This window comes from Ascaphus truei, chromosome 1 (genome assembly GCF_040206685.1).
Source record: "Ascaphus truei isolate aAscTru1 chromosome 1, aAscTru1.hap1, whole genome shotgun sequence".
Taxonomy (NCBI): domain Eukaryota; kingdom Metazoa; phylum Chordata; class Amphibia; order Anura; family Ascaphidae; genus Ascaphus; species Ascaphus truei.
The window spans coordinates 452027644-452054818 of NC_134483.1; the positions used below are offsets into that span (position 1 = coordinate 452027644).

Below are 27175 nucleotides of genomic sequence, written 5' to 3' on the forward strand. Positions count from 1 at the left end.
ATTTTTGACAGAGTTGCTATCACGGTATGCAGAAAGCCCCGAATACCAGTGATAGCAACGTTTGCAAAAATGGCAAGTAGCCGGCAACGAGATGCTCGATCGTCTGAAAAGGGCTCACCCGGCGAGTTGATTCTGCTGCAGAGAGAGAGTCGCCTCTCCCTGCGCATATCTCGGCGGAAATTAATTATTTTGAATTCAAATTTTATTAGTAGTGAACGTGAGCAGGGGGTCTCGGAAGTAGAACCGCGTTGATTTCAGGTCCGGGGACCCCCTGCTTCCCGAGATACAAGCCCCATTATGGGGTGCCGGTATCTCCTATGTATTTAAATGTCCTGGTCACATGACATAGGACATTTACATGCATAGGAGATACCGGCACCCCATAACGGGGCCTGTATCTCGGGTAGCAGGGGGTCCCCGGACCTGAAATCAACGCGGTTCTGCTCTGGAGACTCCCTGCTCATCTACACTAGTCTTAAAATTTGTATTAAATACATTTGTATTAAAATATGTAGTAAGTACCAATACACAAACCACCCTGTGCCCCCACAAAAAAAAACATTATTTATTTATTTTAACACACGATTGATAACATAGACCGGCAGGAGTCCTCGGGTCGTCCCTAGGGGTGTCCGGTGGTCCTCGAGTGGTCCCGTGGGCCCCCACTGACTTGTGGTACCATTCATGTTGTACAAATAAATAAAGATGGCCTACATTTCAATAAATACAGTACAGTAATGTGCAAAATAACTATTATCCAGATATGGATAATAGATAATTTGCCCATTATTAAACAAAACATTAGCGAGCCAGCATAAATAAAGTAAATAAAACCATTCTACTTACCCCTGCCATTATGAAGGGCGTCCTCGTCAGCATACTGCAGGGCCATGGTCCTCCATTGCCAGAAAAAATACATTTAAAATAGAATCTAATGGCCCCCTAGCCCCTTAATCACCTTAGCGGTTAATAACCTTAGGGGTCACACTTGACTCCTTTCTCACATTCTCCTCTCACTTTCAAAACGTTTCTAAAATCTGTCGCTTTTTCCTCCGTAATATCACAAAGATACGACCGTTCCTCTGTGGCTCGACTGCCAAAACTCTGACTCAGGCCCTCATTCTCTCCCGTCTTGATTACTGTAACCTCCTGCTGTCCGGCTTTCCTGCCTCTCACCTGTCTCCCTTACAATCTATACTTAACGCTGCTGCCAGAATCGCTCTGCCCTTTCCTAAATCTGTCTCCGCGTCTCCCCTCCTGAAATCCCTCTCCTGGCTTCCGATCAAATCCTGCATCTCACACTCACCTTTAAAGCTTTATACTCTTCAGCCCCTCCTTACATCTCAGCCCTAATTTTTCGCTATGCACCATCCCGACTCTTGCGTTCTTCTCAAGGATGCCTTCTTTCTACCCCCTTTGTATATAAAGCCCTCTCCCGCCTTAAACCTTTTTTCGCTGACTGCCCCGCACCTCTGGAATGCCCTTCCCCTCAATACCCGACTAGCACCCTCTCTATCCACCTTTAAGACCCACCTTAAGACACACTTGCTTAAAGAAGCATATGAATAGCACTGTGGATATTCTGAACACATGATACATAAAGCTTGGCCCCCTGCAGACGCACTTACCAGAATGCTTTACCTCTGTCTCTGTAATTTCTCCCTACCTACCAATTTTATTGTAAGCTCCTCGGAGCAGGGACTCCTCTTCCTTAATGTTACTTTTGTGTCTGAAGCACTTATTCCCATGATCTGTTATTTATATTATCTCTTATTTATTTGTTTACCCCGTGTATTACTAGTGTGAAGCGCTATGTACATTAATGGCGCTATATTAAATAAAGACATACAATACAATAACCGCTATAGTAATTAAAGGGTTAACCTATCATCCCCCGCTACCCACCCGGAAGGCCTAACCACCCCCCCGGACCCACTATACCCACCCTCTACCCATTGATTCGCATAGTAGTACATCATACCCATATAACATGGGCATGATAAGCAACTATAGCAGTCAATGGTCACCCTAATACAAAAGCATGAATATCCACAATACACAATAATCAATCGTATACAACAAGAACCTAAACCCCCAAAATCAAAAATTAAAAGCACTAGCCAATGCGCAATGGGGGGGGGGAGGGATGGGGGGGGAAGCAGTCCCAGCAGCTCATTGGCGTGCTTCATACTGTTTCGCGGCATCGCTGATTAAAAGGAAAATTATTTTGCTGTGATGTGTTTTTGAAAGACAGCTTCTTTTTAAATATGCTATGGGTATTTTTTTATATCAATAAAACTAAATGAATGTAAAAATGTGTCCCACTGGAAATCTGGTGTTTCAAGTATTTGTAGACCTTGGGTAATCATTTAGGTAATTCACTGTTTGCCAGCTTCATAAATTTCACGTGTACTACTGTAGTTGCCCATTCAATGCAATAACTACCTATTACAACCTTGTTTCTCAATGTGTACTTGTCGCAACCTTTGTTACACTGTTGGATTTCGTCTGGTAGCTGAAACACCCAGTAACAGATTGGTGCTTTTTTAGCGCATAAGCTGACTTTCATATACGGAAACCGTGCCGTATCACATGCCTAATGCCTGTTCTCTTGTGTTGATGATATGCAGAGCATTTAAATATATTGATGTTCGACCTGTCGCATCGACTGCACAAAGCTCTCTCCAAAGCCGACATGTCCTTCTACACCTCACCCAGGGGGGAGGAAGCACAGAGTAAACAAAACTGTGCTCCCCTTTGTCTTCATCGCCAGCCAGCAAAGCTTGTCATGGTGAAAAAAGAGGGTCCAAATAAGGTAATGTGGTTGTTTAAAACTATATATACTTAAAGCAGCATTTCATTCAAAATCCTATATGTATTTTTTTAAAGAAATCAGTTGTGTAATATTAGATAATACTGCGTTATTTACATTTGTTTTAATTATTTTTGCCCCTTTTTTTAACTTATATTTTTATTAAAGTTTTGAAACATAAATGGGGAAGGGGGGGGTACAAAAAAAGAAAGACTTCTTACAAGCATCAACAGTCACATTACATGTCATACAACATTTTATAAACAGTACATTCTACACCCAACACTCCAAACCCTATCTCCTTCCGGGACCCTCCCCTATCCAGCATCCCAGGGGTCCCAGACCCAATCATACTTTCCTGTAGTGTGATTCAAAAATGAGGTGAGTTTTTCCATTAATTGGATTTCATTTACCCTTCTAATAACTTCTCTTCTGGAGGCGAGAGTGACTTTTTCTACGCTGCTGCTACAGCGCATCTAGCCGCCGTTAGTATATGCAAAATCAATTTAAGTGTGTAGTGAGTCACATTTTCCATGGGTTTGGCTAGAATAATTAAGGTTGGATCTAACGGAATCTTAATATCCGTCACCTCTTTAAGTCATTTCAAAACTGTCTTCCAGTATGTCTGCATTACTGGACAATACCACCAGATATGTGCCAGGTCTCCTATCCACATTCCCTCCAGCATCTATCCGAGGCCTCCGGGAACATCAGCTTTAGTCTTTTGGGGGTGTAATACCAATGTAACAAAATGTTATATATATATATTCTCTTTTGTTACCGTACATACAATATAGAGGTTTTACACGCATTCTCCTATATATCCTCCCAGGCCTCCCTTGTTATTTCGGTCTGGAAATCCAGAGACCATTAGTCCATATATTTATGGGATGGGTGTGACAGGGGGAGGAAGGGGTTAAACTGATTTGCTATGCATTACTGTGTTTGCCCTGTCCCAGACAGTTTTTCCCCCCATTGGCAAGCCATTCCCTGCTTGCTATATTAAAAGTCAAAATGCATTGCTTGCCATACCCTCTAACCGACACATGATGGCGGTATAGAAGCCGGCATTTCAATGAGAAATACTAACTCTAGAACGAAAGCACCCAGAAACCTGATTTTTGAGGTGCAAGTACAGTAAGACACCACATGCGCATACATATAAAAATTACAGTTATAACGCAAACTGAACATGTTGTTTTAATAAAGTGTGTAAAAACTGCAAATCTTAAATGTAAGGCAGGATGAATGTTGGTAAGACGGAAAGGAATTCTGTGGACATCCAGCTGTGATATGGGTGAACGAGCTGGTGTATTTTTATGACTGAGCCTCAAAGGGATCTAGCTGATTTAGCATTTCCCTGTCTAAAAGAGTGTCACTCATGAAGAGACCCAGAGACCCATAATATATACACTGCCGGCATTCTGAGGTATAACAGATGACAGGCTATTGACACCTCTGGATCAAGAATCAGACGCAGCGGCGCCAAAGTATGGGTGTATCCCAGGTATGCTAAGTGGCATGGGTGCCCAGGCGCTTTGCATACCGGACAGCCTTTTTGACCGGTCTTATGAACTGTGGGCAACCTGGCTATTGGTGGTTTTTTTTGTTCCCACGAGGTGATTGGATCCACATATTAAAGATAGCTTTGGCCAGTCTATAACTGTGGCTCGCCAGGTATCCCCAGTGTGATTCCTGAATTTTGATCTATGATGTAAAGATGCAAGGCTTTGTTCCAGCACAGCAGCAACTGGTCCAGGAGTGAAGGGGTTAATAATAACGTAACCAAGGATTTGCCCCAAACTTCGGAATTCGTTAGCCCTGGTGACTCTACGAATTCTAACGAAGTTCCACAAAATACTTTGAAGTGGCTGAGATATCAGATCAGCAACTTGTGATCTGGCCACAGAACCTTTATACCAAGGCTGCATTTCTTGCACTTGCAAGCAAAGGACAATTTATTTAGTTCCAAGGACAATTTATTTAGTTCCCTTATCCCAGTAAGTGTTGTTTTAAGTGTATTCTGCAGATGTCACGTGTTTGTCTATTAAGGAAATAAATCACAATTTTTTGAAGTGAAACTTCTTTAGTGGCACCTATTCTGATGGGGCAAAACTGGAGAGATGGAGACGAAAATGAAACGTAAGTGACGTGACGTCACGGCTCCCCCTCCCCCCCCCCCCACGCCTGCTGTGACATATCGCCGGCGCCGCTCCTAACAGCCGCCGTTACCCCCACACGTCCGCTGCCATGGGTATACCAAGATGGCTGGCGCAGAGCTTCCGGTGCTGTGGGTGTACTAAGACGGCGGCCCGCAAGTCCTCCGGCTGTGAGAGGAGGAGCCGCTGCTCAGCCTCTCTCCTCCCTCTTCTCTACCTCCGCTTCCCCTTCCCTGTGTCCCGCTGACTGAGCGCCGCCGGGGCTGGAGGAGGAGAGGAGCCCCGGGATCATGAAGGGTAACCGAGAAGATATTGCTAACGGCCGCTGCGCTGTCAGCATATGCACAGACACGTTATCGTGCCCTCTCACCTCTCACGGCTCCTGCTCCGGTAACGCGGGAAGCGGGGGGTTGAGCGCGCCGCTTCCCGCGCAGCACTGCCGGAGTGGGGGGACCTCTTAAACACGGTATCTGCCCCTCACATACGCCGGGCCCGGTGTGGCTGTGTCTCCCTGGGGGATGGGGGGGGGAGGAGAGACTCAGACAGAGCCGCCGCGGGTCCGCAGCTCCACCTGGGGTGGGGGAGGGGGAGGAGAGACTCAGACAGAGCCGCAGCTCCGCCTAGGGTGGGGGAGGGGGGAGGAGAGACTCAGACAGAGCCGCCGCGGGTCTGCAGTTCCGCCTGGGGTGGGGGGAGTCAGGAGAGCGGGGGCAGGACACAGAAAGAGAGACACACATACACTTACAGACACACATACACACACACACACACACTGACTGACACACATACACACACACACTGACTGACACACACACACACACACACACACACACACACACACACACTGACTGACACACACACACTGACTGACACACATACACACACTGACTGACACACACACACACACACACACTGACTGACACACATACACACACACAAACTGACTGACACACTGACACACATACACACATACACACACACACACTGACTGACACACACACACACTGACTGATACGCACGCACACTGACACACATATGCACGCACACATACACACACTGACCGACACAGAGAGACATTCACACAACACAAAGAGAGAGAGACATACACTGACTGACATACACACACACACATTGACTGACACACACACACACACATACACTGACTGACACACATGCACACACTGACACACATTCACACACTGACCGGCACAGATTGACACACACACTGACTGATACGCACGCACACTGACACACATGCACACACTGACTGGCACACATGCACACACTGACTGACACACATGCACACACTGTGATACAAAAAGAAGATGGGGGAGCACAGTTAGTGGTATATCCGATACACTAGTGATCAATATAGTGAAACACACCTCTATTGTGGACGCCAATCTATGTGGCAGGCTCCATATAGTGATGGTGTACAGACGATGATGTGTATAGATGGGTGGGAAGAATATAAATAAATGGAAAACTTACACGGCCTTGTGTAAGTTCTATCCCAACAAGGTGTCTTTAAAGTTGTTTTCTTCTTTGTGGCGTCTTTTCCTCTGCGGTCGTTGCTGCCCTTCTTCTTGATTCCTCCAACTTTCAGGGTATTTATCCTCGTGAAAATGGAAAGGTGGTACAGTCAATACATATATGCAGCAGTTATGATATACAGGGGGGATAATGGAACAATATAGCGATAAACCACTGCAATTCAATGGTCTGAACAAACACTCACACGGGCCGGTGTGAGTGGTTTCGTATCAAAGTGTCTTGATGTGTCAGATGTCCGTAAACAACTGGCAAGGATGATGTTAATGCAGCCTGTTTTTCAAGGTACATAGGGGTTAAAAAAAACCACAATATAGCTTAATACTCACACGGGCCAGTGTGCGTACACACTTGTAGTGGTTCCTTTACTCTTCTGGTCTCTCCCTTGGATTCTTCCTGCAAAACTGAATTGAAAGGATGGATGCCAACAGGGAGTCTAAAGGATAAAGCTTTATTGAAGGGGTTAAGGTGAAATAAAAAGGAAAAATAAAAAGGAAACCAATGGTCTCTAGGGCGAATAAAAACTGGGGGAAGGTAGGGCAATAGTGATAGGGGATCTCTCCCTCCGCGTCCGGATGGAGAGCTAAAACTGAGCCTCTAGTCCCAATGGATATGTCAATAAAAGTCCCAATCCGGTTTGTGGAGCAACGCGTTTCGTCCTTAGCAGGACTTCCTCAGGCTCAAAAGATGTTGACTAGTGTATCGGATATACCACTAACTGTGCTCCCCCATCTTCTTTTTGTATCACCTTGTTCATAAGGATCCTGGATAGATCCTGCTGGGGTTTGAGTCACAGGAGAACAACTCGAAAGACATTGCTTCCAGGCTGTATAATATTTATTTTTTTGACATATTTATGTACGCTTCATAGAGATAGCGCCCGGGTATCTTTCCAAACCACACATGCACACACTGACTGACACACATGCACACACTGACTGGCACACATGCACACACTGACTGGCACACATGCACACACTGACTGGCACACATGCACACACTGACTGGCACACATGCACACACTGACTGGCACACATGCACACACTGACTTACACCCATGCACACACTGACTGACACACATGCACACACTGACTGACACACACACAAACAAACACACATACACACTCTCTGACTGACACACATACATACTCACTGACTGACACACATACACACACTTACTGACACATACACTGACTGACACATGTGGGCCGAGCACGCGCGTTATAAGTCAATTTCTGTGACAAAAGTCAAAGAAGTTTCACTTACTATGCGCGTGCACAGCACACACAGCTTTTTTTTTTTTTTTTTTTGCAACTTGTTCTATTCAATCAAGTACCCAGAAATGTAAATGTGTTGATGAAGTTGGTGTCCATCGTGACAATGGGATATCCTTTTTTGGGATTAAACCCTGGTACAGAGATGATATTAATCCCTTTTTGATACTTTTTTGTTTTGTATAACTCTTCGAATCGTGTGTATCTAGGAAATTCCTCCTCATAGAAACCCTGCCGCATAAAATGCCAGAACTGCATATACTTAAACAACTCCATTTGGAGTAGATCATACTTTCCCATCAATTCTTCAAACGACATTAGTTTGTCTTTTGCTAACAACTCTCCCACCTCCAAAATCCCTCTGTGTCTCCAAATTTCAAAACCCTGCCCCGGAAAACCCAGGAGGAACCCAGGGAAATCAAACGGGCGTGAGCCTGAATGATGCCGACATAACCTTATACTTGTTTTTTTGCCATCTGCCAAATTTTCAAAGTCAACCCAATTACTGCTGGTTCAGACTGTTTCCCAAGCCCAGTCCCTAAGCTTGACCATAGCAAGGAGGGCAGCTCAACCGGTTTCTTGAGCGAACTCTCCAAGTCCACCCAAGCATAGACCCCTCTCGGAGAATGCCAATAAACCATATTGTTTCATATGGGAGGCCATATAATATTTTAGAATATTTGGGATTGCCATGCCACCTCCTTCTTTAGCATCCAACATAATTCACCTGGCTATTCTCAGTTGTTTATGTTTCCAAATAAATGGCATAATTCGATTTTGTATTTCTTTTATGCTTGTGTGTGAGACAAATATTGGCAAGGTCTGAAAATAATACAGAAGTCTAGGAAGGATATTCATCTTGACCACAGTTATACGCCCTATACAAGAAATACAATGGGAGTTCTATGCTTGTAGATGTTTTTTTATCTTTGACAAAAGATTGGGGTAATAATACTTGTATAATGAGTTGTAGTCTCTAGTAAGATATATCCCCAGATACTTCAAATGTGTCTTTTTTCATTTGTAGTCAAAGTGCCGTTTAAGAACCTCCACCTCCTTATCAGATAGTGTTAAATTTAGGGCTTCCGTCTTTCCCATGTTAACGTTATATCCGGATAAATTACCAAATCTCCGAAGGGTGGATTGTAAATTCGGGAGAGATGTCTGTGGGTTAGATATAGTAAGAATAATATCATCTGCAAACAGTGACATTTTGTAGCACTCATCTTTTATTTTAATCCCTTGTATATTTGGGGAGGCTCTGATAGTAGCCGCGAGAGGTTCGATTGTTAAGGCGAAGAGGAGAAAGGGGGCATCCCTGTCTGGTCCCGTTCTTAATCCTTATCAAATTCCCATCCCCACCTGGAATCTTCAAAGTTGCTGTTGGCGACCGATAGAGAGCATAGACCCGCTGTAGAAAGACTCTGGAGAATTTGAATGCCTTTAGCGTTTTATCCAGGAAATCCCACCTTATGTCAAACGCCTTGTCCGCATCCAGACTTAACAAAATAACTTTCGGTTTAGACTTGTGTATCTGGTCAATAACATTAATAATTTTTCTTGTGTTATCCGACGCCTGGCTTTCACTCACAAATCCCACCTGATCATAATGGATTAATCTAGGAAGTATTGGATTCAACCTATTAGCCAGGATTTTACTATAGATTTTCAAATTAGTATAAAGCAGTGAAATTGGCCTATAACTACCACAACATTAGGGGTCCTTTCCCTCTTTAGGGATCTCCACTATAATTGCCATCGTCATCTGTGGGGGGATTTGTTTTCCACTAAGGAAACCATTAAATAAATCCAACAGGCAAGGCCCTAGGATTCCTATAAAAATGTTATAGTACAAATTTGGAAAACCATCTGGGACAGTTTCAATGAGCCGACCGCCCTTTCAAGCTCTATCTGAGTTATTTTTGCGTTTAAAATGTTTTTGTCTTCCTCTGTCAATCTAGAAAAATTACAGTCTCTTAGATAATCTTCAATCTGGGCCAAGCCAGGGATTTTAGCATTTGGAGTTGAGTTATCTAGGTCGCAGAGTTCCATATAAAACTTAGCAAATTCCTCTGCAATCTTTGAAGGATTGTGTGTCACATCTCCCCCTTTTATCTTAATGGTGGGAACCGATGCCCTCAACCTAATCCCTGTAAATTTATTTGCCAACATACGGTTTGCCTTATCTCCCTTGTCGTAGTACATCTGCTTAGTCCTCCCAAGGGCCTTCTCTACATCCTCCAGTTGTACCCTCTTAAATTCGTCCCTTGCCTGACTCAGGATTTTGTAAATTTTCCTAGACAGGTTTTTTTTTTGGGTTCTTTCTAACGTTACAATTTTTTCCATTAAGTGTTTTTGGTTTTCCATTTTCATTCTCTCTTTATAAAATGCTATTGAAATAAGCTGTCCTCTAATCGTGTCCTTATGTGCCTCCATTAATATTGCTGTCAATTCTACAGATTCATTATTAGTCTGGAAATAGTTTTTAAGCGAGTCTCCAATTTGTGAATGAATCTCCTGGTAATTCAGTAATGAGTCATTCATCTTCCAATGGAATGAATGAATCCTGGCAAATGGGGCCTCAAACAAAATCGCACCCGGAGCGTGGTCCGGCCACGTAATAGGCCCTATATCTTTTTTTTAATAGGGAGGATTGCTTCTCTAACCTCCCTAATTATTAGATAATCTTCTAAGAAACGTATAATGGAGCGACGTTCAAGTGGAAGCACTCAACATGTAACACTTTATCTGTCATTTTCTTATTTTCTTATTTATTTAATCATTTTCAAATCCGTTTAATAACTGAAGGCCTGTGACCCCAGCCATACCCATCATAAAAAATAAGCAAAGGAGCTACAAACACTTACACACATACTATTTATATGCACCTAAAACATGATCAACATTATCACCTGACCCCAGACCTTACAGATGTATTTTATCGTGAATTAATTGTGTTCTTTATCAAAAAAGGAAAGTGGGATTTACCACTAGTATGGTTTATTTGTTATCCATCACTGATATTCAGCAAGCCTCACTTATTTGGAGTCAGTCCCACTTCTTTTCCTGATAACCCCATAATGTGACATATATGGGTGATTACAAGTTGACATCTCTACACATTTATAATAAGCATACATTCTGTATATTACAAGTAGAGCTTGTTATTTGTTTGACATTTATTTCGACTTTTGTTGTGTGTATATTGTACAGATTTCTTCCACACCATTTTTTTAACATTATTATTATTATTTTTAAATAGCATGCATACTTTGCTTAGGAAAATGGATGACTTTTTACAAGAGTTTCTGGTGCATCAATATCCATTCATTACAGGAAACGTATTTGGTATTTAAAAGCCATTACCAGTAAAACAATATAAGAAAAGTGTTGCTCGGCGCTGGTGCTGTCCCAATAAGATATTGCACTGTGTAGCTTAAACTCTTGCAGCCGTCTGCCGCAGGGACTCCACTACCCCCTATAGAGAAGTGAGCTCCTTTGCAGGAGACTCACAAAAAAGAGAAAAAGATAGGCACAAGGCGCACTGAGCAGCTAAAACATATCTTTAATAAAAAACCCACAAGGGGTTAACATACACAATAAAACCAAAGTATAGGCAATGATTACAATACGAAACGCGTAGAGGTCACGTGAGGCTGCTTCGTGGATTTCAAACTGTAGAGAGGGATCCGTTTGGGGAAGTGAGGTTGTCTGCGGCGTGAGCGAGCATTGTTGGTCCGGACCATTTACATCCACTGCACCCAGCTGTGTAACCCGAGCTCTCCGACATTAACCCTTGCTTTTTGGGCACTTGTAAGTTTATTCATTTATATATTATTACTGTTATTATTATTTTTTTGCATTGTAATCATTGCCTATGCTTTAGTTTTATTGTGTATGTTAACCCCTTGTGAGTTTTTTATTAAAGATATATGTTTTAGCTGCTCAGTGCGCCTTCTGCCTATTTTTTTCTCCATTACCAGTAAAACTGTAAGAGCCTTTCCCTATTTTAAATTAAAATATAGAGCATTCCTCTATTACAAATGATCTTTGTGTTGACTATGTAAAGTGCTAGCGTACATGGTTGTTGCTGTATAAAAATAGAATAACCTAAACCACTTCACAGAGCTGAAGAGGGAATAACTGTGCAAACAAGTGATATGTAGAAATGTATAATGTGCTTTCTGTTTGTTTCAGGGTCGCTTCTTTTATACTTGTGATGCACCCAAAAGTGACCAGTGTAAGTTCTTCAAATGGTTGGAAGAAGTGAAGTCTTCGAACCCAGTGGTGGGGAAATCAGAGCCTAAGGTTGTACTAGGTGATGTCAAGAATTTGGGAAATTACATTCGATGTCAAAGAATAGCGTTGTATGAGGAGTGCCAGTTTATGATCAGGTATGCACCAAGACACGTCATTATTAATAATCATGTGTATGACCACCATACTTCTAGGTATTTTTAAAAATATTTTACAGTATATACTTATACCATAATTGTAAAATACTGGCTGTTTTCCAAAATCAGCCTTTAGTAGAGGCACAAAATGCACAAACTGCGCAAGAGAGCTTCCTAAGTGAATTTGAAAGGCTTCAGGGGCCATCAGTAAAGTATTTGAGGCTTCTGGTGATCCAGAGACCGGGGTTTGGGAAGCACGGAGTTAAATATGCTGCATTTTCTAGGTGCTCCAGCTGTACCTGAAATTTTACGGTTCGTCTGGGTATTCAAAGTTAAAAGTTACTGAGGAACAAGAGTCTCCTGGGTATCTCATTGCCTTTTCATGCCACTGTCAACTCCCTGTGGTTTAATAATAATAATTTTCCTTGCATAGCACACACAACACTTTATTTTCATGTGCTTGAGGCAGATTATAAACTTTACAGGCATACATAGTTACAAAGTAGATGAGGTTGAAAAAAGACATGGGTCCATCAAGTTCAACCTATGCTAAATTTAGACAACAGATACTTTATCCTATATCTATACTTACTTATTGATCCAGAGGGAGGCAAACAAAAAACCCCATTAGGGGAAAAATTAATTCCTTCCTGCCTCCAAGAATTGGCAATCGGATTAATCCCTGGATCAACATCCTTCCCATGTATACTTATTTGGTATATCCCTGTATACCTTTCCCATCTAAAAAGATGTCCAACCTTTTTTTGAACAAATCTATTGTATCTGCTATCACAGTCTCCATGGGTAATGAATTCCACATTTTAACTGCCCTTTTGTTGAAACGCTAATCTCATTGCCCCAGTCTATGTCTGGATAATTAAAATCCCCCATAACCTTTCATAACGTGCGCAATGGGTCCGGAGCATGTATGTAAAGTGAAAATGTACTTAAAGTGAAGCACTACCTTTTCCCCACTTTACGATGCATGTACTGCTATCGTCATATACGTGCGTAACTGATGTAAATAATGCATTTGTAACCAAAATAAATACATTAGGCTTTATTGAAAGAATTTTTTTTATGTCAGCTGATTTTTCTCCCCCCCTCCCCTTCCCCCCCTCCTCCTTCCCCCCCTCCTCCCCCCCCCTCCTTCCCCCCCCCTAGAATATTCCATGTATTCTAGCAAAATAATACAATTAAGGTAAAAGATAGATCTTAAGCCATGGAAGACAAACTATAAAGATAAACAGCTGTGGAAAAGAAAAGCAGCAGAATAAAGTGCCAAAAGTGTAGACCTACAAAATACACTAACCAGGCTTCCCATATATTACATAACTGCATATGTGTGCCTCAGGAGACTTGAGGACTTCCCAAATACATATTTTACATACCTCATTATTTATCAAATTGAGGGTTAGAGCAGATGATTGCTTCCACGACTTAATGCCTATAAATTATGATTAAGTTCAATAGAAATGTATTCTATCCTGCTTTAACTCTGCTCTTTTTCTTGCCAAACAGTTACTTCACCTCTCTTAGAAACAGGCATAAATCCAACCCATGCCACCTCTTCTCTGTCTTTGACACCCTTCTTCGACCTCCCGCCACATCATGCTCCACTCCTTCCATTACACCCCAAGACTTTGCTGATTATTTCAAGTGGAAGGTGGAAGCTATGCGCAAATAAAACCCCTCTGTTCCTTCCACACTCCTCCTCCATCTGCCTTTGACTCCTCTCCAGTTACAAAAGAAGTATCTCTCCTGCTGTTCTCATCAACCTCCACCACATGCAGCTTTGAGCCCATTCCGTCCCATCTCTTGAAACCTCTTGCTTCTACCATGGTCCCTATTCTCACTAAAATCTTTAACTCGTCTCTTTGTTCTGGTACTTTTCCATCTCTTTTTAAACAATCTATTGTTCGACCTATTCTTTAGAATAACACCCCCTAAACCCTACTTCCCTGTTTAACTATCATCCTTTCTCCCTCTTGCCTTTTTCTTCTAAACTTCTGGAACAAATTGTTTATTTGCATATACTTAATTTTCTCTACTGCCATAACTTATTTGACACTCTCAGGCTTCCTCAAAGCATACTCAACAGAAACTGCACTCACCAAGTTAACTAATGACCTCCATATTGTCAAATCTCAAGGAAACAACTCCATTCTGATTCTTCTTGACATCTCAGCTTTCGATTCTGTTGACCACCCTCTTCTCCTACATGTTCACCTTCTGGTTCTCCTCCTACCTCTTTTGTTCCTTCAGTGTCTCTTATGCGAACTCCTCCTCGACTTCTATGGAACTCTGTAAGTGTATCTCAAGGCTCGGTTATTAGGCCCCTTACTCTTCTCTCTAGATACACTCTCGCTGGGTGACCTCATTGATTGACTCATTTGGATTCACTAATCATCTCTATGCTGATGATACACAGCTATATTTATGTGCCTATCAGCAATCTCGGCCTGGTTGGCCCTTCGTTGCCTCAAGCTTAACATGGTTAAGACGGCTTCTCATTCCCTCCTAAACCGTCTTCATTACAATCAATAACACTACTATTCACCCAGTCCCGCAAGAACACTGCCATGGGGCTACATTTGACTCCTCCCTTTCCTTTTCTCCACATATAAATTCTCTTACTAAATCTTGCTGTTTTTTCCTTCGCAACAATGCTAAGATACACCTCGTCCTATGTTCCACTACAACTATAATACCAATGCATGCCCTTTTCTTTCCTGTTTTTATTACTACAACATTATATTATCTGGCCTCCCTGCATCAGACCCTCTCTCCTTTTACAATCTGCTCAAAATCCTGCTGCCAGAATCATCTCCTACTCTTCTAGGCTTGTATCTGCTTCTGACTACATGAACTCTCTCTGTTGGCTTCCTATTCATTTCCGTATAAGCTACAAAAGTTTCCTTTCTTTTAAGGCTCTACACTCCTCTGCCCCTCCATATATCTGATCTCTTAGTACACCTCCTAAAAGAAACATCTAACTAAACTTTCTACGCCTCTACAACGGACTCCAGATGCGCTTGACCTCCCATTAGTACACTTTTAATAATGTACTCCTATTCCAACTGTGTGTGTATGCCTCCCAACATAACACATAGGTTGTAAACTCTTTGGGATGGGCTCCTTAATTCCTTGTATTGTCATTTACTTGTTGCACTTTACCTGACCATTGTTGGTTTGTCATTGATTGACCTTGTATTGTAATTTTGTAAAGCACTGCGTACATTGTTGGCACTATATAAATAAAATGATGCATACAATTATACGTATTGCCTCTTTTGCAGGAAAAATGTTGGATTTAAAAAAAGACGGTTTGGCAAATTAAAAAAAATTGTTGATGCTGACTCTGAATTTGGCGATGAATCTAAAAGTAAACTTTATCTGAAACTGAGCAGGAAGGAGAACTCCTCCGCTTATAGCAAAGGTAATGTAACATACACATGTACTTCGTACTCAGAATACCAAACATGCTTATTTATTTTGCCTTAAGGTCTTCCCTTTACTTAGAGTTAAGGCAACAGAAAGCAAACTAGGAAGCAAGACCAATTCTATTTGTGAGGCGTGCTGTCGCTTCAATGAGCTGAACACTTCTCTTTCTAACATCTAACTTTTGAACATGTTTCTTATCATTATGATAGCATTTTAAATTTCACGTGACAGCCCAGAACTCTGAATACGGATTATTTTTCAATAATGCCAAATTCTGCCGCGTGTCGTGTTGTTCAGATGTATTGTTCATCATTTTGTAGCACAGAAATAACGCACAAGTCTTTAATTGCTCTCATGCAGATGACATCTGGGTTGTATCAAAAGCCCTTAACTTTGACCCATTGGATACTTTTATTGCGTGCAGTGCTTTCTTTGGACCGTCAGCTAACAATGATATAGAGATTTTGCCCCTGAAAGGATACTACCCTTCAAACTGGCCATCACATAGTAAGTTGTATCACTGCATGTTATTTTAGGGGACACGAGAGATTCAGAAATATAATTTCAAATAAACATTGTAAATGTGAGTTGATGTTTAGTCAAACAGGTAAAATCTGTTATACAGTAGTACAGTAGTGCAACACTATGGCGTGTAATAAAATGTGTATGTACAACATTAAGAACCTCTGCAGTTAGTATTTATATCCCTACAGGAAACCTCAGTGTTTCTGTAAACTTGCTCCTGTTAACAATTTAGCAATGATATAATCCCTTGAGTCCTGAAATGACTTCAAATGCTTTTGCAAAGGAAGGCTAAAATAATGTTGTGCTGGCATTCAATTGGCGATACGCTGTCGATTCTCTATGCTTTTGCAACCTAGTATTATACAGCTTTCAAATGAACTATTCATCCCAAGGGCAGTACAAAGGACTCGGGAGCATCCCTTCAGGGTGGAGGAAAGGAGATTTCACCAGCAACAAAGAAAAGGGTTCTTTACAGTAAGGGCAGTTAAAATGTGGAATTAATTATCCATGGAGACTGTGATGGCAGATACAATAGATTTGTTCAAAAAAAGGTTGGACATCTTCTTAGAAAGGAAAGGTATACAGGGATATACCAAATAAGTATACATGGGAAGGATGTTGATCCAGGGATTAATCCGATTGCCACTTCTTGGAGTCGGGAAGGAATTTATTTTTCCCCTTATGAGATATCATTGGATGATATGACACTTGGGGTTTTTGTTTGCCTTCCTCTGGATCAATAAGTATAGATATAGGATAAAATATCTGTTGTCTAAATTTAGCATAGGTTGAACTTGATGGACGTACGTCTTTTTTCAACCACATCTACTATGTAACTATCTATTCCCAATTTGGTAAATACTACATTTCCTTAGTAAACAATAATAAGGCGCAAATAAGTGATGCAAAGAACTGGCGCAGTGCCCAATTGGTGAATTAAAGCACTCACAGCCTGTCTGATGCAATCAAATAGAATGTGGTTGATGGTAACTGCAAGCTTGAATCCTCAGAATCAACAATGAGATGGACCTAGTGTGATACAGTTTAATACAGCAACAGAACACGGAAATGTTCTGCGCAGTACGGTGTCCCAGTGGAGTCAGGATGGTCAGCTCCTGCACAGCAAACAGGCAAAATAATAATCCTTATTTTGCCTGTTTCTGTTTACTGTGCAGGAGCTGACCATCCTGACTCCGCTGGGACACCGTACTGTGGTGTGCGCGCAGACGCGGAAGTGCCCAACATGAGGAGTGAAGCGGAACATCGGAGGCAGACCAGCGGCGGTACCTGTGTCTTTCCAGAGAGGCTAGTGTGCCCTTATCACACTCAATGCGCTGAATAGACTGGGAACATGTGAGTGCAATCCCTACATTTCCCTGTTCTGTTGCTGTATTAAACTGTATCACACTATGTCCATCTCATTGTTGATTCTGAGGAGGATTCAAGCTTGCAGTTACCATCAACCACATTCTATTTGATTGCATCAGACAGGCTGTGAGTGCTTTAATTCACCAATTGGGCACCGCACCAGTTCTTATTATCACTTATTTGCGTCTTATTATTGTTTACTATTGATCACACGGTACTAGTGACCGTTTTTTAGGCTGCACTAAGTCACTGTCATTTATTTATATAGATGTGATATATCAGTTTGCGCTCTATTTTGTTTCCACTACATTTCCTTAGTCTGATTGTGATATATCCAAATTCTAAAGACAAAAGAAAGATTTGATATAAGGTGTTGGACAGTGGTCTGAGTACCACTATTTCTTAAGAAATTAAACAGTCTTCAGTCTATAGTTAAGCTTTTTTCTGCAATAGGAAATCTGTATTTCAATATGAAATTGATACCAAATACTGTGTGAGTAACCGGTTACCTAATTAGGGTTGGGATATATTGTGTTAAAATTGCATTTCCGCCTGTCTTGCTAATGTATTTATTTTGCTCCCTCTCTCCAGTGGTTGTTCATGCTTTGTTGGTTTGTAATGCAAGCACAGAGCTGACAACCCTGAGGAACATACAGGAGCACTTTAACCCAGCCACACTGCCGCTAATGCCGCACCTTCTGGAACTGTAAGTGACTTCCTGCTCGGGCTTGTGTGCCTGTCTCTGTGTGTGTCTCTGTGCCTGTCTCTGTGTTTGTGTGTCTCTGTGCCTGTCTCTGTGCTTGTCTCTGTGTGTGTCTCTGTGCCTGTCTCTGTCTCTGTGTGTGTGTGTCTCTGTGCCTGTCTCTGTCTCTGTGTGTGTGTCTCTGTGCCTGTCTCTGTGTGTGTGTGTCTTTGTGCCTGCGTCTGCGCGCCTGTGTCCCTGTGTGTCTGTGCCTGTGTGTCTGTGTTTCTGCTAGTTTGTTTTTTGTTTGTTTTTAAAGCAAGACTTCCAAGCACGGAAGGGTTTGAATGCCCTCCAAAATAGTCAATGAGCAGCAGCATTCCCACATAAATCCACATTGAGCTACTGTAATGACATTCCCATACAGTAGGTCAAACATTATGTAATGCAAGTTAAACTACAGTAAGTGACTGGTGCATAAAAATAAAATTTGATCTGTAATTTTTCCAGAGACTCAGAAATGAGGGTGATTGTCAATTCACCTCAATGACAAAATAATCAGATGTACTGCACACATGTCCAATGTCAATAAACCCCACCATAAATGTTACAGATACAATGCTTAGAAACATTGCAAGGAAATCCTTGAAAATAATCATATTTTCATTCACTTTATATTTTCAAATATATCCCGATATATCCCGACCATGAAATCAATTTCCTCATATGTATCCTTTAAGGAGCATTAACACCAGTCTATTCCTCGCTGCCTAATTTGTTGAAAACGCTTAAAGCCTCGAGCATGGTCAGCGCTTATGTGCTGACCTGTGCTGAGGCGCGCTGCTGCTCGGCAGTGAGCCCCTGCAGCCGCAATGAGAGCGGCTTTAGAAGGGACTCGCTTACGCTTCCGCAAGCGTGCGGAAGCGTAAGTCTAGAAAATTTTTACATTCAAGCGCTCATGGGAGCGCAGGGCCGGTAACGTGAGCGGTTCGCCCAATGAGGGCGAACCAGCTCCGTGACATCACTGGCCTGCCCCCCGACACGCCCCCGGACGGCGCGCTAACCAAGGCCAGGGAAAGCACCCGCTTTCCCTCAGCCTCAGCGCGCCTCCGCACGGGCTGAGTCACCATGGACTCAGCCTTAGGCATGGAGGAGAGATGGGGAGAAAGGCCAATGGGTCCGTCCCAGTTGGGATATGGCCGATATGTTGTAGCATAAATAACTTTCTGATGCATCTTCGTCTAGTTCCTGTTGCAAACTGTTAACTTGTTTTTTTGTTTTGATTTTCATGAGAAGATATGTTCACATTATGACACAATGTGCTGCCCGTAAGTGATTTCATGAGAAAAATGTCACCATCCCTTCCCTGAACATTTTACTCGAGTGTAAAGATGCTGAGTGTTCGTTTTAGTGAAACTAATCCTTACAGTGCATAACACTTTGACATTAGTGTGAATTAAAGAGCAGAGCCACAGTAAGAACCGATATCTGCATTAGGCTATGCTGAAGCAGTGTGTGCTTTGTAGCTGCCTGCATTCCCACCTTGTATACCTGCCATGTGAGTTTCACTCCAATGGCTAGTAATATGTTGCTGTTAATGCCACTGTACTGATCCAGAACAGCTCTATGATTCTGTGGAATGACACATTCGTAAGGTATTTTATTAACCACTTTATTAATGTTACCTATCTGCTGCGGTCTCTCAGATGTGACGGTGAAAAAATGCGACGATTGCTGCCTAGTCTTACTGTATCTATAATTTACTTGCTGCAGGTATTCTGCACCAGAAAAACGTAGTTGTATTGCCAGAGGGAGGTTTAACCCACCATCCATTAATGTGAAGGTCTCCCAGAAATGCAAGCTTCTAAATTCTAATCTTGCAATGGATTTAGCGATGGAGATGATTCAACAGTTTTACCTGAATAGAGACCAAGCAACAGCGTTGGTGCAAATAGCACAGATGATGACTTCCGCCGAAGAATCTGGGAAGGAACAGACCTTGCCAATTACAATCCTGCATGGTAACAAAGAATTCATGATCAAACTACCTGTACATTCTACTGGTTAAGGGCCATCATCTGGATAAAGTAATGGAGATGTGCCTGCTCAGCTAGGTGAAATTACTAGTACTGGAGGGGTGCTATCTGAGAACTGATTACAAAAGAGAAAGAGGAGGGGAGGCCCCCTCTTGTGATGCTAACCGGGAGCAGACTATGCCTTGATATAATTTATCAACATCTTCATTGCATAAGACAGTTCATTAGACTCAGGAATCCAATTGTCCAATATAATAAACACACTCCCATACACATGCCACTAGCCTATATAGGTATATCTTATGTGGTAATCTGGGTAATGTGCAGGACTGATCACATGAATGAGATAAGGTAGATTACTCACTGCTGACCTTGGGGGATGTCCTGTCGGCGTGCTCCTACCCAGGAGTATCTGCAGAAAGTAATAGGAAAAACGGCGGTGCATCTGCTGCTGTTGAAGATAAATTGTAACCCAAAAACTGCAAACTGCAAAGATCTAGGGGCAAAAATTTATTGTAGGCACATTAACAACAGCCAAAAGGTCACTCTGACGCGTTACACGTGGTGTCCCACGCTTTATATTATGATAAAGCGTGGGATACCACGTGAAACGCGTCAGTGACCTTTCGGCGGTTTTTAATGTGCCTACAATAAATTTTTGCACCTAGATCTTTGCAGTTTGCCGTTTTTGAGAACGGATTACAATGGACACTATTTACAAAAAAGATCCCATGATGATGCACTCAAAAACCTCACAGAATAATAATTTAAATGTAACCTTTAATGGATGAATATAAAAAAAAGGGCGGGGAAATATTAGTGAGAGAACTACCGGTAGTTGATTAAAAAAGAATTCAATTAAATTGTAGCTGCGTGTAACAGCACACGAGACACTGGTATATATACTGCAAATATGCTCTCCGATAGTGTATGAAGGTAATGCCCAGATGTTACATGTGTAACTGAATAAACTTTATACTAAGTGAAAACTGTGCAGGGTTAAAAAAATGTGTGTGTGTGTGTGTGTGTGTGTGTGTGTGTGTGTGTGTGTGTGTGTGTGTGTGTGTGTGTGTGTGTGTATATCAGGCCTGCACAACTCGTAAAGTGAGAAGGGCCGAACTGCTCCAAGGAAAAAAAATTGGGCCGCACGGGTAAAATCATCATCACCATCATCATCATCTCTCCTCCAGCACCTCATCATCAAGATCCTCATATATCTCCCCCAGCACCCCTCATCATCATCCTCATATCTCCCCCAGCACCCTTCATCATCATCCTCATATCTCCCCCAGAACCTCTCACTATCAACCTTTGCGATACTCCCTATCTATCTCTCGTACCCCCATCTCTCCCCCTCACCCACAAACATAATACTCCCCCTCCACATCAAACACACAATACCCCCCTGCACACCACACACATCCCACCCCCCTGCACCTCACATCCCTCCCCCCCCTGCACCTCCCATAATTCTCCCACCCTGCACCTCCCATCACTTTCCCCTCTGCACCTCAGATCAACTCCCCCTGCACCTCAGATCAACTCCCCCTGCACCTCACATCAACTCCCCCTGCACCTCACATCAACCCCCCTGCACCTCACATCAACCCCCCTGCACCTCACATCAACCCCCCTGCACCTCACATCAACCCCCCTGCACCTCACATAGACCCCCCTGCACCTCACATCAAGCCCCCCAGCACCTCACATCAACCCCCCTGCACCTCACATCAAACCCCCCTGCACCTCACATCAACCCCCCTGCACCTCACATCAACCTCCCCTGCACCTCACATCAACCCCCCTGCACCTCACATCAAGCCCCCCAGCACCTCACATCAACCCCCCTGCACCTCACATCAAGCCCCCCAGCACCTCACATCAAGCCCCCAGCACCTCACAATAACCCCCCCCGCACTTCAAATCGCCCCCACCTGCACTTGAAATCGCCCCGACCTGCACTTCAAATCGCCTCCCCCCTGCACTTCAAATCGCCTCCCCCCTGCACTTCAAATCGCCCCCACCTGCACTTCAAATCGCCCCCCCCCTGCACTTCAAATCGCCCCCCCCTGCACTTCAAATCGCCCCCCTCTGCACTTCAAATCGCCCCCCCCCCCCTGCACTTCAAATCGCCCCCCCCTGTACTTCAAAACGCCACCCCCCTACCCTACCTTACCTTACCTTGGTTTGGGGTGGAGGAGGCGGCGGCAGAGCAGGCAGGAGTGCACGCACGCTCTAGCAACCAGCAGGCAGGAAGTGCCTCAATGCTAGAGCGCGCTGCTACCCTGCGAGGGGGAGAGTGGGCTCGCGGGGGAGGGTGACAGCGGACTCGCGGGGGAGGGTGACAGCGGGCTCGCGGGGGGGGCGCGGGAGGGAGGGGGAGAGCAGAAAGCCGCCGCGGGCCGCACAGTGAGTGCAGGGGCCGCGGGCCGCGTGTTGTGCAGGCCTGGTGTATATAGTGATAAACAGTGAGTAAAGTAAACAGACAAAGTGATGCTTTCTGGAGCTGTGTTCCCATGAAAGGTACCCACAGACCACTAGATCCTTTGTAAATTGTGTCCATCATCTTTCTAGATTACGGAATTTTGTAAGAAGTGCCGGCCATTCGTAATTTAAGATATTTTGAGTATGGCAGAAATGTAAAGATCACTGCAACCTCACAGAGGTTAATCACCTACAGTGTGTTTTGTATGTGATGCAGTGTGGTGCTAAGATTACATTTTCTGTGGAAATTGGTAGAACACTACTTTGTATTTTATTACACAAATGAATTATAGTATTATTTCAGAAAACACATGTTTATAGTAAATAAGTCTAACTTATTTAATATGTTAAGTTATAAACTATGTGGTGGAAACATACTGCACTCATTTAGAGGGTGATTCACCAACCTCCTCTGTTAGCGGCCGATCCGGTGTTCTCTACCCTTGACTTGAATGAGTTAAAGCCGGATCAGCCATGTTAACCACCAGTATTGGTCAGTGAGTCACTCCCTGAAAGGGAAATTAGAACAATTAGGAAAACTTTAGACACATTGACTTACTATGGCTTGATTGAGAATCCAACAGCAAAATGTATTTTCTGCCCTCCTCAGAACCACACGTTTTCTTCATATTTGTTATTTTCAGGAGTTTTTGGAGCCGGAAAGAGTTATCTGCTGGCAGTGGTTGTCTTGTTCTTAGTGCAGCTGTTTGAAAGCAGTGATCGTGCTGAAGGACCCTGCTCATCCCATTGGAAACTTCTCATTTCGTCATCCACCAACGTTGCAGTTGACAGAGTCCTTCTGGGGTAAGTTGCTGTAGAGCGAGTGCTGCCGGGGCAGGCAATGATATTAAATATATTAATAATGATATTAAAAAAAAAACATGGATTCTGATTAACATGAGGAAGTTTGCATCAGGGAATGTAAAACCAAATAGGAACCAACGTAGGTGAAAGCATATAAGGAACCAAAGTAGGTGAAAGCATTTCAAACAAAGCTTGTCAACAGGTTTCTGAAATGGGGGTGGTCTCTTTTTATCAATACAGTTAATGGAGCAGTCCCACAAAGAGTGCAAAAAAATAAAAATTTAAAGCCGTATTCTAAACAAAAATGATATTACAGCATTTGAACCGGGGGGGGGGGGGGGGGGGGGGTCGTCAGTAGCTGAACCACCGTACTTTGAGCACTGGAGAGCGCTGGTTCCAAAGGTACGTAACATTTTCGTTACCTGAGTTTCCGGAGGGGATTTTAATGGCCATCCTATAGGAAGCCGCAAACAATGACATTGTTGTTTCCTACTGTTTTCTCTGGAGAGGCCAGAGACAGCGGTAAGTATATAGTGAATATGGGGCTCAGCTCTGTAGAACCTCTGGTTTTCATGCTGCTTCAACCAACTTATCAATGTGATCAGATTCCAGCGAAAATTTCAAAAATGTGTTGTGTAATTGAATACTGTGTGTGTGTGTGTATATGTATGTATGTATGTATGTGTGTATATATATATATATATATATATATATATTTATATATATACCCTAATATATGTGTGTATGTGTGTGTTTATTGTGCTTTTGCATGTGTGCAGAGATTTCTCATTGCATAGTGTATGGCAGGGGTGCGCAAACGGAGGGCGCTGCGTTGCAGAGGCCTTGCGCTCTTCCCAAAGGCATTTAAATGACCGGGATTCAGAGGCTCGGTGTAACGCGGGGTCATGTGACGCCGTGTCATTTGATGTCGGTTGCCATGGCAACATGACATTACAAGACACCGGTAAAAGAGGTAAGGGGGGCGCGAGCAGGGGGGGGGAGCAGCTCAAATAGTTTGCGCACCCCTGTTGTATGGCATGCACGTGTGTATAATGTGTGTATCTGGTGTGTATATGGTGTGTGTGCGTCTGTGTATAGTACGTTTATCTGGTGTGTGTGCGTCTGTGTATGGTGTGTGTATCTTTGTATGATGCATGCATCTATGTATGGTGCATGTGTCTGGTGTGTGTGCATCTGAGTATGGTTTCTGGGCCGTCAGATTCTTGGCCCGGTTGTTGGGCTTGCCCCCTAGGCCAAAGTTTTCTAGCCAGCCCCTGGGGTTCGGTAAGAGGAGGAAGAACTACCAGATTCTTTATTAGAACGTTGGACCCAGAAGCAGGTTTCTGCAGGTGGATATAAGGTGCCATGTTTAATGAGTTAACTATAAGTAAATGTCTGCATTTAATTTAAAAAAAAGTGTAGGTAATTACAAATACATTTTTAACCCTCTAATATGTCATTAGTAACCAAATGCTGTGGAGTGTTTGTTATGTCCTTCACCTAATCTGCTTGGTGATAGTGCCGCAGTGGCTCCCCTCCCCTGACCCTCCCCCACCCCCTCAAACACATTTGTTTTGCCCTGTGACCCCCTTTCTGTATTCGGTGCACAAATAAAGATTTCCAAGATTTGGGGATTTGGGTTCCCAAACAAATCCCATTTTAGAGAATAAGGATTCCCCATAGTGGAATTATTCATTGGTAATTGATACAATAAAACTGCCATTCTCTTTCTGTAACTCTTTCGGACCCCCTCTTTCTGTGTGTGTCACTCATTGTCCTCCAATTTCTATGCCACTTGCTGAGTCTCCCAATGTCTGTGTCCCCCCGGTCACTCAGGGTCCTCCTGGGAAGTCTACTGGATGCCCTAAGGAAGCCAGCTACCCGGGTTGGAAAACACAGATAAACAGGTTCATTGTTGATCCAGACTTGTTTTCCCTTTGCTCTTTTGTTTGAACTATCATTATCCAGAGAGCATTAGCCAAATAGATAAATGGAAGGAACAATATTTACCAGAAAAGTTTAAAAATAAACTGTGCCAAATAAAGCAGAAACATCTCTTTTTACATTCAGTAGGACATGAATAAGTGAATATTGTACTGTTAAGGAAGCCAATTACACAGCGGTTTAGAAGAAAAACTTTGTATAACTCACCATGTGAGACTTGTCCCTTCAAACCGGGGGGGGGGGGGAGGGGGGTGAATCCACTAGTACAGGGGTGCGCAAACTTTTTACGTCACGCCCCAAATTTCCTCTGTGCAATTAGTAGCCCCCCCCCACCTGCCCTCAAGCGACAGCAAAACAAAGGCCGATCACACGCAAATTAAATTAATGATGCTATGTACGTGCCCATGTCAGCTAAACAGCACCCCCAATTTGAGCACCCCTGCTTTAATGGAAGGGATTGCACATTTACATTTTTGTAGATAAGATGAGGTTCAATAAAATGAGCTATGATAATGTTCTTTAGATATAAAGCACTTTAGATGCAGATAAGTCATTCAAAGTAATTACTCCCACTGAGAAGTTAAATTGTACCTCCATCTCCTGCAGAAAGCATGATATTCCCAATCACTAAGGAGTAATCTTGTTTGTTAAATCTTATCTGGGGGCAGCAATTAGAACAGAAGATCTCCATAAGTGATAGGTCAGTAAATACTTACAGGTTTTTATTCTGCATCTTGCCGTCCCACCAATGCTTCTACATAGGTTCAACTCGATGGAGATGTTTTTCTTTTCTTTTCCAAGCGCATGTTCTATGCAACTATGTCACTCATTCTCCAGCAAAACAATTTCGTTTTAGAAAAGTTCAATATATGGGCTCAAATAAATGATCCCAGGTGCAACATTTGACGTCATGACTGTGTTGTATCGATAAGCATTTGTTTTTTCCACTAGGCCATGCTGTCTCCTGTTATAGGCGATATTTGATCGCTAATGGCACGTCACAACCTTTTCGGTTTTGTTTTCCTATTTTGATCTAATTAGTGACCCGGTTTCAGAATACAGGAAAACACAATTTGTTTGTAATGCTCCAAATATTTTTTTTGTTTCAATACAACTCCATCAATCTAAAACAATGGTCATATCTGTGATTATTTAATCATAATATTTGTATGACTTAATGGGATGATATGTTGTTTAGTTTATGTTCCTTTTTGCTTTTTGCTTTTGAATGAGCTACATATTTGCAAATAATAAACTCTAGGTGCCTTGACTGGCACTGGTTCTTTTAATTTGTCGCTTCTTGTTTTGGCAAAACTGTGTATAAAGTGGAAATTGATTAAACAAGAAAAGGGGGGACACACCACACCGCTGCAATCCCTGTGATTTGGGATCATATGATGTGAAACTACTTCTCCATGTTAGGGAAACCTCTGAGTTTCATTCATTTCAGTGAGGCTCTGCGGCTTCTCTGACCAGAGAAAGGACTTTACAGATTATTGCATAAGAGCCTCTAAGTAAGGAATTCTGTGCTTGAATGGTCTTACTATTTTGTTTATTACATACTTATGTAATAACGCCTTTTAAACAAATTATTTACAGATTATTATCTGATGAGGTCCTTGTTACAGCAACAGTACCATTTTAAGATAATTAGCTGAGTCGATGGTATCTTAATTGGCTGTATGAACTGCTTCTGTG

At 42.7% G+C, this 27175-nt stretch overlaps 1 protein-coding gene and 1 long non-coding RNA gene across 8 annotated transcripts in view; one reads left to right on the forward strand and one right to left on the reverse strand.

Annotated features, from left to right (window-relative positions):
• Nucleotides 1-27175, forward strand: part of ZGRF1 (zinc finger GRF-type containing 1) — a 95197-nt gene that overhangs the window by 34571 nt on the left and 33451 nt on the right. For 5 of the 7 annotated variants that reach the window (XM_075617017.1, XM_075617026.1, XM_075617035.1 and 2 more), the window contains 7 exons: nt 2631-2815; nt 11994-12190; nt 15490-15629; nt 15995-16141; nt 18119-18233; nt 19983-20230; nt 23374-23533. In XM_075617017.1, the coding sequence (XP_075473132.1) occupies nt 2631-2815; nt 11994-12190; nt 15490-15629; nt 15995-16141; nt 18119-18233; nt 19983-20230; nt 23374-23533 (1192 nt within the window). Of the gene's footprint in view, nt 1-2630; nt 2816-11993; nt 12191-15489; nt 15630-15994; nt 16142-18118; nt 18234-19982; nt 20231-23373; nt 23534-25369; nt 25567-26083; nt 26178-27175 lie in introns of those variants that run through there. The other 2 variants (XR_012804154.1, XM_075617044.1) reach the window with 2 other exon arrangements.
• LOC142504004 (uncharacterized) lies at nt 19609-26303 on the reverse strand. The gene is made up of 3 exons (XR_012804159.1): nt 26194-26303; nt 23289-23555; nt 19609-20191 (listed from the first exon to the last, which is right to left on the reverse strand). It is a non-coding gene; the product is annotated as an uncharacterized LOC142504004 (long non-coding RNA).